The sequence below is a fragment of the Sphaeramia orbicularis genome, chromosome 4, assembly GCF_902148855.1.
Source record: "Sphaeramia orbicularis chromosome 4, fSphaOr1.1, whole genome shotgun sequence".
NCBI lineage: Eukaryota > Metazoa > Chordata > Actinopteri > Kurtiformes > Apogonidae > Sphaeramia > Sphaeramia orbicularis.
In genome coordinates this window covers 1,722,411-1,742,065 of record NC_043960.1, presented here as the reverse complement: position 1 = coordinate 1,742,065, position 19,655 = coordinate 1,722,411, and the positions used below count along the sequence as shown (strand labels likewise).

The window sequence follows — 19,655 nt, the reverse complement described above, 5'->3', positions numbered from 1 at the left end:
ATTACTGGGAGAGGAATGAAGCAGAAACAGCATTCTGATGCATAAATCTATTTTAAAGTCTTGGACCTTATCTCTAATTTCTGGGTAGATTTTGATGAAAAACATGAGTTTTTTTTTTTTTTTTTTAAAGAAGCAATTTGAGGAGTTTAGAGTGTATAATCACCATTTGGTGGAAAGTTAACAACTGACAAACATTTGAAATATGACCCTGACCATACTATTTTTTAGGAACGTGGGGTACACATAAAGATAACTGGGCTGTTTTTGTCCCGTTTTGCCCCTGCCTGATCAAGGACAGCAAATGCCAGATTATTTCAGAAGATTATCCTGTGGTCTGAGGTGTGTTACAGGGGTCATATTTTACTAAACCCACTTTTATTCGTCTTTGATTCATTTATTTGTGTATTTGGACTCTAACAGTTCAAATACTTTGAATTTGAACCCTCCAGGTGCTGCAAAGCTATCTTTATATTCATTTTGGCAAAAAATCAAGTGGATTTCTACAACCTGTTTTAATTCCTGCTTAATTTGTTATGTTTTATGACTAGTTACGTCACGACATTTGCACATATAAGGTCAAGACTTCTGACGAACATTTCTCAGAGTACGACATAATTATCAGCAGCAGCAGTTGTAGTCCATACTGAAAATATGTCCAAACTTCAAGCTGATTACCTAAAATGTTCAGTTCTTGGTTGAATGGGACAGAGCAGCACAGCCAAGAACCTGGAGGGGGCGGGGCCTGAAGTGTCTCATTTGCATTTAAAGGGCCAGTGTTCAAAACGACCTTTCTGGTGTCATTAGTCAGAAATAGGGTTGAAGATGGACCTGTGGAGTTGAATGAATGAAGAATTCAGACCCAAGCAGAGCATTTACAGTTTATGGAGACCACAGGGAAATGTTTGAAAATGCAGAATTCCATATATAAAAAGCAAAATATTACTCCTTTAAGAGTGAATTTGTCCCAATAAATGGCCTCAAAATGGACTGAGGTTCACAATTGTAAATATTAAACTTGTTCAGTATTTACGACCAAAAATCTTCATGTGTGTGGGGAAAGCTGACGACTCCTGAGTCATGACTCCATGAACTGTGACATGGAATGTAATGTAGCCAATCAAGAAGCGAGGTGACTGAGGAACAAGGAAGCAGGCGTAAATTAAAAAAAGCACAGCTGACCTGAAACATAAAGTTCGGTGGACCTCAGAAATTCGGGATTTTTCCGTCAAAAATAGTCCCAAGAATACCACCATTCCCTCCTCTCGTATGTCCTCTTCCATGTTGTGAGCTGTGTTTTCTGGTCGTTGCTATGTTGTTTCTTCTTTGTTTTTGTTAGACCACATTTGATCATGCAAGACTTCTGGCTTGGAGGACTAGATTCTAGCTTGGTGGTGGGACAGAATCGTCATGTGTGGTGTGTTGTGTTGAGATTATCGGAGCACACCACACACAGTACCATCAAAACTGTTCAATTGCTGATTTTTTATCTTCACGTGTGGGGTCTGGAACATAAAAAAATCTCTTCAGATTTAGAAAATCCTTGTATGTGTACCCCGCTTAAGATTCCAGAAATGAAAATGCTAAAAACCACTGGTTTAATATTCAGTCTAATGATATGGATTATATTAGAACCTTATTTTGTTATTGTTGTGTATAATCTTAATCTTAAAAGTAACTAATACTCCTTTAATACCAAATCACCACCCATCACCTAGATAACTGTAGGTATTGTACATATTTTTCTTTTATTGTTATTGCTTCTTTTTAATCATTGTTATTTATTTAATGTTATTTTATTTATTTATTTTTGCTTTTGCAATATTTTCACAGCTAGACTTTGTGCAAATACTATGTGCCTCCTGTTCATATTTCTGATGCCTTTTGGTAAATATATTTACATGTTTGTGTTTATCTCTAAGTTGGGGGTGGGGACTTATGTTAAGTACAGCAAAAATATACACACTGGATAAAACATCCATGTTATGCTGTTGAAAATCCATAAATAAAATTCTAAAGAAAAAAAAAAAAAATGTAACTAATACTCCAAGTCAGACGTTCAATTGCCCTCTTCTGGAACACTGTTAATCCTCCCACTATCGGACAATGGCTAAACAATTTAACATCAAGTTTGGTGCGTCAAAGACTCACTTACGCAATGAAAAAGAAGACAGTTGTATTTTATAACATCTGGGGGAACTTTTTAGCCTTCATTAAACATGGAGTGACAGAAGCGGCTCTGGAGGCACGACTGTGTCCTGGAAACACATTAAACTACACTAAGTGTAGTTATAATGTCAATTTAACCTGGATTCTATACTTGGTACTGGTGTAATTATTTATTTTTTTGGTGTTATACTTTTTAAATGATCATTAACATTAGATTTTTCTTGTGGGGTTGTGTTTTTGTTGTCTTTTTGTAAAAATTGTTACAAGTACAGTATGTATGCACAGTCTGACCGTATTGTTGGAAAATCTCAATAAAGATGTGGAAAAAAAGTAATTAAAGAAGTAAAAGGTGCAGTATTTTCCTTTCGAATATGCAAATTAAGTCTTTTTATGCTTTTTTCTGCATATGTATAAGTTTCATATTTTCTTGAAATCTGTTTTATTTCTTGGCAATAATGTAGGAATTATTTTCTTTGTTTTGTTGCATATTCTAAATAAACAGAAACTGATTTTACACTGAAATGTAGCAGCACTCAGTAAGCTAATAAAACTGAGAAACTCATGCGCAGTAAGTGCTGTACTTTGGTATATTCAGTTACTTTCCATCTTTGCATGTGTGTTATGAACTTGCTGACTGGTTCAGGAAGGTCTATATTATTTTTAACAGTCAGGGCTTTTACAAACAAATCGCCAGCCCGTTGCCTATAACAACATAACATGGCTTCCATTCAGAATTTGTGGGAAAAAAGACTGGTAAAAACCACTGTCTTGCAGTTTGTTTGGGGCAGTTTCTATGGTGTCCCATTGAGATAAAAGTAAAATGTGCGGAAAGCCAACATGGAAAGTCTGCCTTATTACCAGAACTGATAAAAATGCTCATTCATGTGACGCAGGCGGACGCTGACATCTCAGAGCTGACGTGGTGGTCTGAGAAACCACCAGAGACCACCCATCACAGACCAGTAAAACAAATACTTCCACCACAGCAGTGAAACGTGAGGCAGTGAGTCACACACAGACTCACACCAGTGTTTGAAGTGCAGATTGTTTGGATTCCAGCAGATAAAACCCATTTCATCACTACAGCAGATCGGTATCCCCGTGTGAACACTTTAAATACCCGTTCAGTGATGCAACGCTGCAACACACTTTCCTCTGTGCGTATACGTGCTTTTAGTCTCTGAGGAAAATTTACTGTGAAACATACGTCGATTTGGATGAAGTCCAGTGAATGTACTTTTACTTAAGTCCTGTCCTCCATGACAATTTTCAGGTTCTTGGGTTTTACTTCCATCTTATGCAGCTTCCTACATTTATCTGATAGCTATAGTTACTTTTCAAGTTACAATTTTTAATTTCTTTCAACGGTGTCTCATCATGCGTTAATTTTGTTTCCTTTATGGGTTAATTGTTGTACTCTCATTCTTAACTCATAAAGACCCGGTGCTACTTTTGTGACTGTTCCAAAATAATTTTTTTTTCTATGTTTAAATTTTCTGAAGTGATTTATCACCATTTATTGAGATATTATCCTCTGTATTTTGCATCTTTTTTTTTTTGTAAATCATGTATTTCCTATATTTAATTCACATGTAGATGTTCATAAAAGCTCAAAGTTGAGGGTTATTATATCTGAAACAGTAAAAACTGAAGAAATACTTTTTCAGCAAAGATATAAATAACTGAGCATAAAAACAAGTGTGTCCATCCACTGTCATTGATCCAACTCCATGGGTTTTACTGGTGAATCAATGTTGTAGAAGATGACGGTGTTTCCATGTTCACTACGGAGTCTCTGAACGTCCAGATGGGTCATACCTGATGACCATGAAAAGATGACAAACTGTATTTTACACTAATTTTTGCATGTATTGAGAAGATTAGTGGATCAACAGGTATTAAACATTTTAAAATCACTAGATGCTTTTAGTTGCCAGTGGATGTTTGGGACTTTGTGGGTTAAACTAAATAAAATCTTCACACCTTTTTAGATTTTGCAGGAAAATGCATCATAAAGGCCTGTTTTTCTGAGTTCATGAACATCTGACTTTTAACAGGACAAACATATGATGATTCTGACAGAACATGATGCACTGATGTAGATTAAACTACAAATTTACACAGCACGGCCAATAAAAAGAGAAAAACAACAAAACGACTTCTCCGGGATTTAACCCAGCAAATAATTCAGATCCTTCCATTGTCCAAGTAATTCCAATTACTGCATTGATTAATATGTTTCAGTTCTTTAACCTTAACTGCATTAATTAGCTTCTCATTTCTTAACCATCCATCAGTTTGACAGAGAGCATAAAGACTGGATTGTGTTTCAACAGAAAAACTTCATGTGGTCTGATGAGTCCAGATTGACCTGTGGTAAAATATCTGAAATTGATCAGACTATATACTTTAAAAAGGTGGTGGAATGCCTTAAATTGTTTAAACTATACTGTATTACTGGATGTTAAAAAAATATGTAAAACTGATTGGACTGTCTTCAACTCATCCGACTGCATTTGTATAAAAGTTATGGGGAAATGTCTTCTATTGGATTATATTGTATGAAATTTATGTTAAAATGTCATAAATCAGACTAATTTTATAATAATGTGCCCTATATTATATTGTCTACAAAAATGAAGCTAATACATCTTCAATTGGACTGACTTATAAAAAGAAATAATGGTAATATGTCTTCAATTGGACTATTTTGTGTAACACTGATGGTAAAAATGCCTTAAATTGAATTGTATTATGTAAAAAATACTGATAAAATGTCTTAAATTTGACTATTTTGTATAAAATTTGTTAAAATGTCTAAAATTGGATTATTTTGTATAAACATTGTGGCAATATCTTAAACTGGTTATTTTGTGGAATTGATGGTAATTTGTCTTAAATTGTACTGTATTATATATAAAATAAGAGTAAAATGTCTCAAATTGTATTGCTTCACATAAAACTGATGTTAAAATTCTCTAAACTGTACTGTATTGTATAAAAAAAAAATATATGGTAACATGTCTTAAATTGGACTATTTTGTATATAACTGGTGGTAGAATATCTTTAAGTGGACTGCTTTTTAGTTTATACCCTCCCTCTCTTTCCTGAAACATTTTCTGTAAATAGTTTGGTAATGGATTTGAACAGGTTTGAATAAAATGTAAGTTAAAAGTCTTAAATTGGACTATTTTGTATATAAACGGTGGTAGAATATCTTTAAGTGGACTGCATTTGAATAAAATGTATGTTAAAAGACTTAAATTGGACTATTGTGTGTATAAATGGTGGTGGAACATCTTTAAATGGACTGTTTTTGAGTAAAATGTAAGTTAAAAGTCTTAAATTGGACTATTTTGTGTATAAATGATGGTAGAACATCTTTACATGGACTGTTTTTAGTAAGATGTAAGTTAAAAGTCTTAAATTGGACTATTTTGTAGTTTTAAAAAACGGTGGTAAAATATCTTCAGTTGGACTCTTGTATATTTTAATGTCAGAAGTCTTATTTGTCCGTTTTTTGGACGGTCGTATTTCTTAGCTTCCAGCTCCATCTAGTGGCCTTCAGAGGAACCACGCGCCGTGATCTGCTCTCGGCCAGCGCGCGGCGGTGTGACGTACGCGGAAGTCCTGCGTCCACAGAGCAGAGGGGAGGAAGCCGCCAGCCTCCTGTGTGACAGCCGCATCAAAAAGCAGGACTACCGGGACACGGAAGGCCGGACCTGAGCCCGAACCCCCCCCCGTCGTTTTACGGTCAGAACCCGACCCCAAAGCCGACATGTCGAAACAAGCCGCGTCTGCCCGTTTCCGGCGCGTGGACGTGGACGAGTACGACGAGAACAAATTCGTGGACGAGGAGGACGGAGGAGAAAACCAGCTGGGTCCCGACGAGGCGGAGGTGGACTCCCTCATCAGGCAATATCCTTTAAAAGCCGAGCACTAGAGGGTTTATCCACACGGGTGGCAGGGTTCCACGCAGACAGAGCCGTGGGTTTTCACATGAACCTGCCCACAGTTCCAGTCTGTGCGCGGGGGCGTCTGCAGCTAGGCCAGGCACTGTCCAGACCTGCCTGGCAGTCACATTCCTGGGATTTCTGTTCCCACAGGCTACAAGACCTCATTTAATTGTAATTCACTGGAAATAAGTGTGTGTGTGTGTGTGTGTGTGTGTGTGTGTGTGTGTGTGTGTGTGCGCTCCAGGTTCAGCATTAGAGCACATCCAGCACCAGTGTGTGTTCAGTGTGTTTGTGCAGGTCAGATAACACATGGACAGTCAGACTGCTGGTCCACCTGCCCAGCACTGAGGGGAATGTTTTCACTGTTTCACTTCACATAAGGCACAGGTGTCAAACATGCGGCCCGGGGGCCAAATTCGGCCCGCCAATGGGTCCAATCCGGCCCGTGGGATGAATTTATGAAATGCAAAAATTACACTGAAGATATTAACAATTAGTAGTGTCAAAATCATTTTAATTCAGGTTCCATACAGACACATACAGACCAATTACATCTCAGTTGGGTCAGACCAGACCTATAAGTAATGACAACTGCACATTTTATCTTTGTTTTACTGTAAAAAAGTAAAATTACATGAAAATGTTTACAGTAACAAACTACCCTTTTACATAAAATGTGAATAACCTGAACAAATATGAACAATGTGGAATGTCTTGAGAAAAGCAAACAATTTTATCAATATTCTACCTGTTACTAAATGTTTTGTGTATTTGTAATTGTAATGTAAGTTGTAATGCACATATGTAAATACTAAACTGAGGCAGAATATTGTTAAAACTGCACTTGTTTTTCGTAAGACATTTCAAGTTGTTCATATTATTCAGATTTTTAAGGAAACGTTGTAGATGTAAACATTATCATAATGTAATTTAACTTTTTTCACTGGTATTTTACTGGTTCGGTCCATTTGAGATTGCACTGGGGTGAATGTGGCCCCTGAACTAAAATGAGTTTGACACCTCTGACATAAGGCATAACAACAATAATTCAAAAACACATCTGGATAGTATCTGTGCATTTACTCATGTAGGAAACTGTGCAGCTCTGCACTTCTCAGATATTATGCTTTGAGACGAAATCTGTTTTTGTATTCGGATGTCTTACAAAAGCTGCATGTAGCTGACTCAAACATTTTCATTATCAGTTCATGTCAGTCATTTATTTTTAACCAACATCCTTTTTTTTTTATTGATTTGAGTATTACAAAAAAACGTTGCATGTAGTAAACAAAACTGCCCCCCCCCCCCCCCCCCCACACACACACACACACACTTTTCAGAATTAATAATCTAATGATGTCTTATATAACACTATCAGTCACAGGGAACAAACCCTCTACTTTTAGGCAAGTGCTTTAATCACAGTTTGCTGCCATTACTAGAGCACTGAGATTCATTTGTTTTTTTTTTTTTTTTATCCAGGTCTTCTCCTTTAACTGATTATTTTTACACGGACGTATTGGTACTTTTAGTTAATGTAATGATCTGAAAACTGTACTTAATTCAAAAGTTAAAAAGCATCTCTTAAATATCAGGAAGACGAGTTACTTTAGAACATTTTGGCATCAGTATTGTCTTCCTAAAGCTGGTTTTAGTTTGTCAATCTGTAAAAATATACAGTCTATACATAGAATAAGCACACAGAATGTCCAATAATCTTTGTGTTTTGTTAAGGACATAGAATGGTACAGAATAAAGAATGTAGGATACTAAACAACAATCTCAACTGTTTTCTTTGTTGTACTTGAGCAACTTCATAAATTGTTATATTGTAATGAAAATATACTAATCGTAAATATAATCAAAAAATTATATTTTTTTTACAGCTCCAGACCTTTTTTTTTTCTCCTTATATTGGGTCAAATATATGTCATTATGTTGTAGAGATCGCTAATGCCTGGTTTAAGCCAAAGAAAGTGACATTATGCCTGTATAGCACATTCCATTAGAGCTGAGTTTAACATGTTTCTATACTGAAACATCCACTGAAGACCATGAAGAGTTCTCGTCGATGCCTCAGGCTTAAATCACAGATACAGACATGTACAGACACATTCATCATCATTAAGATTTACTCTTTAAAGTGAACACATCTGCCATCATTACCATATGTTCGTTCTTTCTATGTATACTTAAAGTGATCTGAACAGTAAAGAGCTGTTTGTTGTATTTAAGTAAAACACTACGCTGCTGGTACATCCTTAACCTTCGCTGCACAGGAAATCTAATGGAGGCTTTACATGCGGTTCTGAAGAATCCACCCATCAACACAAAGAACCAGAATGTCAAGGTGGGCTTCAGTTTTCTATGTCACTGATGTATTATGTTCATTTTGCCTCTGGCCATTTCCTGTTTATATTATATTGCAGTATTGTATGTCCTTTCGATTATGTTTTCCTGTGGGTGAATTGTATTTATCATTTTGTATTGTTACATTATATGTTGTATTATTGTAGTTGTACCCACGGTCATCTTCAACACAGAAATACATCACTTTGGAGTAAAACCATGACTCACTTCAAGGATGGAATCACTGAATCATCATTTAATATCTTGATTTACTTGGCATTCTCATTTATTTTTAATTACTGAAAATCCGGACGTGTTAGAAAGAGTGCTTTTAAGTATTTAGAATTGGACTGGAAATGGACACGCCCTGCTTGTCTGTGTTTCCATGGTAATGCAAAACTACACCTGTAGCAATATACACATGCTCAATAAAGCAAATTTTCAGCAAACAGAACACAATCCAAGTAATAAGCACTTACATGGGAAAATATGTAAAACAAGCCAATAGCCAGAGACCAGTGTATGTTCAGGAATAACTTCATAAAACAAAACCCCAGTAACAAACTTTGGAGCACTAAGCTAACAGTTAGCAGATCCAACAGTAGAAACAGAATCACTTTTACTGACCAAGTTAGTGCACACAAATGAGGAATTTGACTCCAGCTTAACCTTCTACAGCTCTGACGTTACAGAATAAAGATATGTAGAAAAAAATAAAGAATTTATTTATTTATTTTTACTAAACTGTACAAGTACTGTGAGACAAAACCAAAGTTTAAAAAACCAAATATTATTTCTCTACCACTAAAACTCACTGAAGGACACAAAAAAGAGCAAAAATAAAGCTCACAGTATGAAGTGATGGCTTTGAATTTTGCTGTTTCCTGATATATAGGATGTTGGAAATGGAAGTAAAATATCCAGTGCTTTTTTGACAATCTCAGACTATTCTGCCCTGATCTTACCCTGCCTTAACGTGCAGTGGTAATTATGGGAAATTTGCACATTTATAGTATACAAAATTTGTTAAAAATAAATAATTAAAAAAAAAAAAAGCTGTAGCAGATTAATTAACAAATCCAAAACTGCTTTACCTAAGTAGCAGGTCATGATAAAATGTGTCAACCATTTTTCATTTCAACAAACCAACAAAAGAGCTTGAACACAACATACTCCAAATTTCGAAACCACAAGTAGAAAGGAGCATCTTTCCGATAGTACGTGAAGGCAGCATAAGAGCAGGCGTTTGCGTTGGGTTAGTTAATAACTTTAATGACAACGTTCAATACACTGTTTAGTTCTGGTAACATTTTCGGCCTGGAATTCCCTGTGAATGACACAGTGCGTACTCACATTCAGCTGCAAACTTCATAAAAACAGCAATTAAACAGAAATCCGTCCAGTGACAGCCACGGCAGCAGGTGCATCTGTGCACTTGCCGACAACAGTTCTGCTTTTGTGGCGTTGGATGGCAGCGGCAGTGCACATTGTTGTGCCGAATTCTACTTCCCTGCCGAAAACTGCATCGCCAGCAGCTGCCGAAAACAGCTCCCCCTTCCTCAGTCAGCCATGAAGAGGACAGGGTGCACCAAATTCACCCTGTCACACCAGAATAACTCCAAATGTGAGCTGCTAAAGTCATTTCACTTCTGTAACTTCATAAACTCATTCCGGTGGGGGATGCAGTTTTCGGCAGTACCCGGTGCCGAATTCTGCTCCCTGCCGAAAACTGCATCCCCAGCCGTGGAATATATAGTTTTCGTTAGTATCTGTTTTATTTTTTATATATTTTGTGTGTTGTATGTCTAAGATTTAACTTTTGAAAGTTTTATGTACCATACAGTTGGCCTATTTTTTTAATATTAGACAAAAAAACAGAACTGCAGTATTGACCTCCTCATGGCTGACAGGAAGGGGAGCAGTTCTCGGCAGGGAGCAGAATTCAGCACAACACATATACCATATCCTACTGATATACACATATACTGCACAGAAACAAGTAGTATGGCCTTGTTGTCAACATAATTAGACTACTCAATCTTACCAGAGTGACTTATTAATCCTCTCCTACAATTGTGCCTCAGTGTCCGCTGCTATATTCTCAATTGGCCGGAGGAGGAACCCGTGCTCTGTGGAACTGCAGCCTTTCCTACAAGTTCACGGCAAAAGGTTGTGTTAGCATTAGCATAGCGGTTAGCCACTGTGTATGCCGCTCACAGTGCACTCACATTTGTTAATGTAGTGGCCGTCAGTAATTATCCTTCTTGTTCACGTTTTCTTCTTCCAGAAAACTCCCAGGGCTTGTCTTTTAATGGCGGGTGCTTGTTCTTCATGTACTGAAGCAGTTTAGAAGGCTTCATTGCTTCAACTGCCTGCCGCCATGTTATATAGAGCGGAACTGGCGCGAGAATCACCTGTAGCGTAAACCGTAGCCGCCTGTCGTAAAGCCGTATTTGAATTGGAACTCTTCTTCTTTCTCTTTCTTTCTCTTCATCGGGCCTTTGCCTCTTTCCAAAGAAGCTCTGCAAAGACGGGAGGATTTTTTCCCACTCTTTTTTATGCTTGTGGACTTAATTTTTAAGATACTTGTCATGTGACCGAGACGAGCCTGTTGCCATGTTCAGAGGAACAGACGGATGTATGTGGGCTCTTTTTTCAAAATAAAACATTTTTCACACACTTACAATGAGTAAAATATTTTTTATTCAGTCTTTCTGTGCAATCCGGTACAGTTGGGGACCACTGGGCTAAGCCATTGTTTTGTGTAACATTGAAATGATTCCGACTGGAAACAAATGGCCCAGGTTTAAGCCCCCCCCCCCCAAGTTTTATTAATCAAAATCTGGCATTGCACTCAAAAGGTTTCCACAGAGTAATAGTATTTTCCAGACTGAGCATTTACAGCATATGTGTGTAGGTGTAATGGGTTAACTGTCCTTCCTGGTCTTCCTTCCAGGACCGTGCAGAGGGTCTGGTGTTGAAGGTCCTCAGCTCCTTCAAGAGCAGCGACATCGAGAAAGGAGTGCAGTCACTGGATAAGAACGGCGTCGACCTGCTGATGAAATACATCTACAAAGGCTTCGAGAGACCTTCAGAAAACAGCAGCGCAGTCCTGCTGCAGTGGCACGAAAAGGTCAGTGACCAGTCACATGGTCTGTTATTACAGTGACCCCTAACAGGAGTAGAACATCAAAACCAGTGTTTGGAAGGTTAATACTGAAATGTAGTAGGGTAGAGATTACTTACATGTTAATTTACTGATTTGAGAAGGAAATTGTTGCTGAATTTCCAGCACTGAAAAGCTCATATTGGAAATTTTAGGAAGCAAAATGCACATATAAATGTAATCATAAACTGATGTAACGTAAACTAAAGCATGAACAGAAGTACAGAACATCCATTTGCATGTTTTACACAGTAGCTCTCTCTGCTCAGTGTCACTAAATCCAAAATCAGAATGAATAGATCTAAAAAAGAGACTCTGAAACACTGTCTTAGTAAAAATGGAAACAGTATGGCAGCAGATGATTTTTTTTTTTAAATTTGGACCCTTGGAGACAGAAAATAGATGTTATTTGGTCTTGAGCTTCAAAGTGTGGGAGCCATTGCTTTAAAGACGGCAAATAAAAAGAAATGACAGGTGATTGAACATGAATGAAATATGAAGTCAAAACAAAGTCTCAAAATCTTCCACCTTGTTCTTTTTTCCAGATGTTGTAAAAATAAATCATCTTGTCTAAGGATGTTGTTAGAGAAACATGTATGAAACATTTGTTCTGAGAAGTCAGTTTATGTCAACATACAGCCCAAGTATCCAAGTGTTTGAAATAATAGTGTTTTATTTTCTTCTGAGTGTTTAGTGTGAAGACCTGCCTGAGCCCTTGTCTTCATGAACCTCTGACTAAACCAAGAACATCCAGGTGTTTTTCTTCTCAGTCTAATGATGGAAATGCGTCTTTGTGCTGTTCTTTTCCAGGCGCTGGCGGCTGGCGGCGTGGGCAGCATCGTCCGGGTACTAACAGCCAGGAAGACAGTGTAAAACAGACCCAGAGCGGCGGTTCACTCCACGTTTCCGACAGATACAGGCAGGAGTGCATGTGCTGTACATTGAATCTAACAGATGGCATAGAGACTAAAAGGAAAAAACAACCTTTTAACAAAATGACAGCCTGTCGAGTGTAAGGCTAGACTGAAAAAAGAATCCAATCTGGGTCACGTTAGGTTAAAAATGGCTTTTACTTTTGCTTCCTACGAATGATTACAGTCGACTAAATCGTATTCCTCACAGGGTGCTACAAATAACTCCTCACTCCATGCGTCTGTGCTACTTTTATGGTTTCTGTTCCTCATTTCTGTATGAGCTCATTCTATACACAGTACCAAAAATACCACTGTTCAACACCTCTGAATCTTCGGCTGGAGGTTCAGTTAGTGTCCATCTGAACCAGGACCAGAGCTTTATTATTCTCACTCTGTTCACATGTTAAAGCGGCAGTGGATGAGGTTTGGAAATGAAAGGATATATCTACCGCTTCCCTCAGACACATCAGGATCATATCTGAAACGTAGATGAGCAGGTCGACCAGTTATTTAACACAAACTGGTTTAACCTATAAAGACCAGTGTTACTTTTGTGGCACTTCCCAAATGGATTTTTCTCTAGATTTCACCGTTCTTAAATGATTTATTAAAATATTTTCCTCTGTATTTTTAGGTTTTTTTAGTGAAAATCATGTATTTTCTTGTATTTAATTTACTAATCATGTTCATAAAAGTTCAGATTTAAGTTGAGGGTTAATATATCAGAGAAAACAGAAGAAAAAGTGACTTTTTAAGCAAATCTGTCATTATCTGAACATAAACCCAGTGTGTCCATCCACTGTCATTGATCCAACTCCATGGGTTTTACTGGGGAATCAATGCTGTAGAAGATGACAGTGTTTCCACGTTCACTACGGAGCCTCTGACCGTCCAAATGGGTCGTATCTGATGACCATGAAAAGACGACAAACTGCATTTGACACTAATTATTTACATGTATTGATAGGATTAGTGGCTCAGCAGGTACTAAACATGTCAGATCAGTAGAGGCTTTTGGTCCCCAGTTTGTTTGGGTCTTTATGGGTTAAATAAATACTTTATTACAGGTGTCACTGCCACAGACACCACATTTTTCTTTTTTTTTCTTTGTATATTTTATTTCGTTATTACTATTTCAACAAATTTAGGAAAAACTGATATTAAAAATCATCATCTGTTGCTACTTTACATCAAACCATGATTCCAAATTCCATAATTCAGAGACAAATCCCTTAAAGGTACAATGTCTAACAATCCTAAAACCGTCTGTACTAACTGTACTGTATTATTATCCTGTAGCTCACACGTGTGTACTTATGCAGACGTAATGTTGGAGTGTTTTGTGCAGGGAATTGGTTGCTTGTTTTGATGCTAACGTTAGCTGGTGTTGTACATTGTTGCTGCTGTAGAGGAGCAGAGGGGCTCATGAGCTGGAGTTTACACTGGGAGGAATCTCAGAACAATATGTGTCATTCCACAGGACACTGGCCTCTGTAGTCCTTGTAACATCCCTCACTACTCTGTAGCGATCAGGGTTTTTATCCCAACATGAGTCTTAGATTATTAATTAAAAATCGTCACAGTGCGTCTGAGAATTTTGGCCCTTTTTTTTTTGCAGGTTTCCAGAAAATCTGACCCAAAATCAGTGTATTGCTTCTTTTCCATTGCCATTATCAGTGTTGTTCAACTTGTCTTGGTTTTGGCAGGAGCACGCTGCGTTTCTGTTGTAGGTATATTCCTTCCTCTTTGTGGCTGGTTGTCATAGTTACACAAGATAAACATTGTGACATCATCTTCGTGCCAATGCAGCCATGAGCGCAGCAACAATGATCGACAAAAACTGCAAGGTGTAACTTAATAGAATGTTGTTTTGAAGTATTTCAGGCTGGAATACTGTTGTTTAGACTTAAAATCTGGGGTCGATTTAACGTGACTGAATATTTGAGAATTTGTTTCGACATGTTCAGAGATTTCCGGCTAGCTAACATACATTTTGACACAGCAGTGATTGTGGACTTTTTATATCACGTTTAGTATCGTTTTAACTTGGAACCTCGATAAAGATGATGATAGAAATAGTATCTGGTAGGATTTGGATTGGAAATGTAAAAAATAAAGTGTTGAGCTGGTGCTGTCAGCGGCAAAATAACCTGCACAGTTTTAAGGTATTTTACAATCTGTTCACAATTAATACATGTACGTTTATTCACGTTGTTACACATTGTACCTTTAAAATGTAGGACTGAATCGGTGTTTTTATGTGTCTCCGTCGACTGTCAGACACAGACGGTTTTAGCTTTCTTAGCTTCTTCAGAAATCACTGCGTCTTTGTACTGAGTCCAGACTTCCTGATGGAATAAAAGCACAACCCTGTGTAAATCCTCTGATTGCCTCCATGTTCCTCTTTAGCGATGGGAGGCTCCGGAAAAGCCTCCGTCACAGATGGAGGACAGTGGATTTACTCACGGGGGTCGACATCCATCCTGGGGAGAAGGGGGAGGGGGATGTTGTTTTTCATCCGTCTCTGTTTATTCATTCATCCAGGCCCAGTTGAGGATTATTACCCAGACTGCCATCTCCACCGCCGCTCTTATAATCCCACTTTACTGCCCCTCACGTCCTGTTTGTTACTGTACAGACGTCATCTCACTCTGCTGGTACTGTTTAGACTATCAGGAAAATGAGCCCCAAGGATATGCTCTCAGATTGTGGTTTTTTTTTTGTTTGTGTTTTATTTTAATATTTAACAGCAAATAATCTATAATAACTACACATTTTCTTTAATTATGCTGTCACCTCCAGGTCAAATCCATTCTCATTGAAAATAGAAAACACGGCTTAGAGGATTTTAAAACTGCAGGAGAGGATTGTTATAAAAAATTATATATGAATATATACACCATTTGCATGATCCCACTCTTAATATGTATTTTCTTAAGCATTTCATACCCGTGTTTTGTACACGTTTTTTGTCTCTTCTGGAAAAATCCAGTGAGTTTTGTATTGAATCTCAGTTAAAATTCCCGCTTTTGGATTTTTCCAAAAAATCCTCCCCTTTTCAGTGAAGTGTAACATCCTGTTTTTAACACAAACATACACAGTTCCCTCACATTTATATGAGGAAGAAAACTGGAAATGAAATGTTTGTGTCTGCCTTATGAGGCAGACGATGTCTGTTGCCAAATGATTATTGTGTTTTTATGGAAATAATGTGTTTTACAAAAATGAATTACTTTCCCTTGAATATTAGCAAAAACATTTAAGACAGTGTTGGAGATTTAAGTGTCTTTCAAAGTAATGAGTCACATTTTCAAAACTTACTGTTTTGGTTTTGCTTCTTCCGTTTTTATTCCTGCTCATTTGTAAAGGTCACTTATGGATTTTTTCATAAACATCTTGCTTCTATAAAACACAAAAGCATCATCAGAGTCATGTCACTCACCGGTTAATATTTAAACATGGGGTTCATGTTTGAATACTGTCATCAGTGATGATGCATCTGGACATTAGATAGATTTTCTAATGCAGTAATGACTGGTTTTACATTGGAACTAAAAGAGGAATGGTGTGATTTCTCCTTCTGCTTCATGTATTTCTAGTCAGAGATGCTCTTCTTGCGAGTGTGAGAAGATGTGGAAACATACCAAACTGATGTACAACTGCCTTACTCAAATATTCCTTTTTTATGTTTGTGCTTTTTGACAAAAAAATAAAAGGTATGAATGCTAAACATAACTTTGTTGTGATTCTTTTAAAAATGTTTGTGCGCTAACATGCTTTTCTGATGTTTTTGACACAGATGGAAGTAATAAAGTAGGTATTTAAAAACTTTACTTTTTTTGTATTTTTTGACAACCTTTGCTTTTTCTTTAGTTAGAGGTCAAAGGTCACTAGAACCTGTAAATGCCAGTTTTTTTTGTTTTTTTTTATAAACATGAAAACTTAGGAACATATAGAAGATTACTTTTTTCTCATTTGACAAGAAAATTCTCTGGGACTCAAGGGTGAATTGATTTTGTTTTGGTGGCCAAAGGTCAACTTTATTTTGACCTCATACAATATTTTCAGTTTATGATTCAAGGATAGTGAACTCATCCAAGTATGTGCATTTGTACTTGAGTGCAGAATGTTTGTACAGTCACTTTCTGTTCAGCTGAAACAGTGTAAGGTCTGCTTTATGCCACAATCATACAGTGACATCCCTAATTATCACTGTATATTATTTTATTTCATTTTTATTAAAAAATGGATACAATAAGTACAGTATAGCAATACATTATGAGAAACGACACCTATGTACAAGTCATAAAAATAAAATACATCTTAGTTATCAACTGTTGGATGGAGCTTTGTTGTACACTTGTGATGTAATCGGTGGGAAAAAAAAAAACAAAACAGGTTGGTTTCCACAAAAATAACATGGTTTCCACTTGAAGACGTATGCTGGGCCACGACCTGAGGATGCATCTGTGACAGTCAAGTTTTCTATCGCCAAAACAAGCACCATATTTGAACAGTCGCAACTCCATTTTGGTGGCTAAATGAAGGTGGAAACTGCCCCTTGATCATATTCAAGCACTTCCCAATAAGTTAATAATAGGTAGATGTAAATAAAAGGTTAGCTAATTTTTATTTTAGTGTCTCCATGAGTAGGCCGGAGGTCTACTGTCTGAGCCAGCGGTCAATGTTTCAGCTGTGAGGAGTCAGTCTTAACTGATATATAAATAAATCTAAATGGGTAAGGGGACATGACACGACAAAATAAGTCAAAGCAATAATGTGAATAAAGTCCTGACAAAGCAAGTAAAGCCAATAAATAGTCAGTTTGTCCACACCTCCTCTTTGTTTTGTATCTGCTGTAAACCCACAGTCCTGTGTCTGCACTCACTGGGCTCAGTCACACACCAAACAAAGTCTTTTTTTCAGTCTCTTCTCGCTCATGGATCATTATTATTGTTGAGGACGCAAATCGTGGCGACTCGCCGCTTACCTCACATTCTTTAAAGTGCTCTCAGTAGGGGTAGGCAGAGACGGCGATGTATACAATGAAGGTAGTCTGATACTCGATGCCTCCGTCCTGGCTGTAGGACAGGGCTCGGACCTTCATGCGATACGTATGTGGTTCTCTCAGCGCCCGTGTGGTGAACAGCACCCCCTTCAGGTTTTCATCTCTCAGGGCGAAGGGTAACGTGACGTCCTCGTCCACCACTAGGAAGGTGGTCCTCGGGTGCATCACTCCGTCCTGGGTGTAGGCCACCAGCCGGATCAGGTCCTGGTTGGCTGCGATGCCAAAAGGAAGAGACAACAGCTTGTACTCCAGAGCGTAGGGGCTCAGGGCGCATTCCAGGTCGTTGGGGGGACAGTTTTTCAGACAGAACCTGCAGAACATGAAGATGTTAGCTGGGTAAGGAACAATATAGTCTGCCTGAATATGTGAGGAGTATTTGCTGTGATGGAATGTAATGAAGTACTTTTACTCAAAAAATGGATCCAATAAGTATATTATAACAATACAGGTTTAGAAACAACGCCTGTGTACGAGTCATAAAAATAAAATACATCATAGTTCAACTGTTGGATGGAGCTTTGATGCACACTTGTGATATATCAGTGAAAATCATTTATTGGTTTCCACAAAAATAACTGGTTTCCACTTGAAGACGAGTGCTGGGCCACGACCTGAGGATGCATCTGTGACCGTCAAGTTTTCTGTAAATAAGCACCATATTTGGACAGTCGCAACTCCAATTTGGTGGCTAAACTGAGGTGGGAACTGCCCCTTTATCATATTCAAGCACTTCCCAATTAGTTAATAATATTTAAATGTAAATTTTACTAAACTGAAGCTTACTCTTCAGATTCAGACAAGTATCAACATGTACAAAAGTGAAATGCAACCATTAACATCAACCATCAGTCATGAGCAGTACATACTGAATTTATTTTGTTACTGCTAGTGTTCATGGCAATTCCTATTTTATCTTCATCCCCTTCGTTTATTAATGTATTTACTCCGCCATTAGTTCCTTGTACACAAAAGATGTTTGATTTTTTTCTTTTGCTCAAAACAAATACATGAAATGAATGAATGCAACAGTGAAATTCATTTATAAAAAGTCAGATATAATAATTAAACACTGACCATTTTACTGCACCTGACTAATTCATTTTTTTATAATTTATATACATGACTAATTATACTTACTAGTTCTAAGTTTTACTATAATACAAACTGAGGGTTTGAATGCAGAGCCTTTACTTACTGTGGAGTATTTTAACAGTGTGGTATTAATATTTTTACTTCACCTGTTTATGACCTGGTCTGCTTTTTCCCTCGGTTGAGATAGTGCAGTTTACAAATATAAATGACTTGCTTTCTCAAATGAGTGATTTGACTCATTGACAGTTTACACATTATGTGAATGTTTGTCATTTCAGTTCCGTTTGGGTCACATTAAGCCTCTGTGGAGCTCAGAATGTTTTCTGTGACTCTACCCTGTGGCTGGATCTCTCTGGTAGTTTGGTGGACAGGGTGTGTCGATACACTGGTAACTTCCTCGCATGTTAAAGCACATCCGGTTCGTTCCACACTGGATGTTCTGCTCCAGACACTCATCCACATCTGTAGGTACAACAAACAGCACAACACAGTGTGTTATAACAGAGGCTGGAAGGAGGGATGGAGGGATGGATGGATGTACGGATGGATGGATAGATGGATGGATGTACGGATGGATGGATGTACAGATGGATGTACAGATGGATGGATAGATGGATGGGTGTACGGATGGATGGATGTACAGATGGATGTACAGATGGATGTACAGATGGATGTACAGATGGATGGATGTACGGATGGATGGATGTACAGATAAATGGATGGATGGATGATGGATGGATGTACAGATGGATGGATGGATGGATGTACAGTTGGATGGATGGATGTACAGATAAATGGATGGATGGATGGATGGATGGATGGATGGATGTACAGATGGATGGATGGATGGATGTACAGTTGGATGGATGGATGTACAGATAAATGGATGGATGGATGGATGGATGTACAGATGGATGGATGGATGTACAGATAAATGGATGGA

General features: G+C 37.7%; 2 protein-coding genes across 2 annotated transcripts in view; one reads left to right on the top strand and one right to left on the bottom strand.

The window, feature by feature from the left end:
* Window positions 1-5,802: 5,802 nt before the first annotated feature.
* Window positions 5,803-13,199, top strand: arpc5b (actin related protein 2/3 complex, subunit 5B). Its single transcript, XM_030132436.1, has 4 exons — window positions 5,803-6,085; window positions 8,401-8,473; window positions 11,429-11,605; window positions 12,449-13,199. The coding sequence occupies exons 1-4, from the start codon at window positions 5,946-5,948 to the stop codon at window positions 12,509-12,511; spliced, it is 453 nt and encodes a 150-aa protein (XP_029988296.1). The 5' UTR covers window positions 5,803-5,945; the 3' UTR covers window positions 12,512-13,199.
* A 457-nt stretch (window positions 13,200-13,656) lies between these two features.
* The window catches only part of hmcn1 (hemicentin 1), a 169,073-nt gene continuing 163,074 nt past the window's right edge, over window positions 13,657-19,655 (bottom strand). The window contains exons 106-107 of the mRNA XM_030132214.1: window positions 19,048-19,174; window positions 13,657-17,930 (exon numbers count right to left, since the gene is read on the bottom strand). Coding sequence (XP_029988074.1) covers window positions 17,564-17,930; window positions 19,048-19,174 — 494 coding nt within the window. The 3' untranslated portion in view covers window positions 13,657-17,563. The remainder of the gene's footprint in view (window positions 17,931-19,047; window positions 19,175-19,655) is intronic.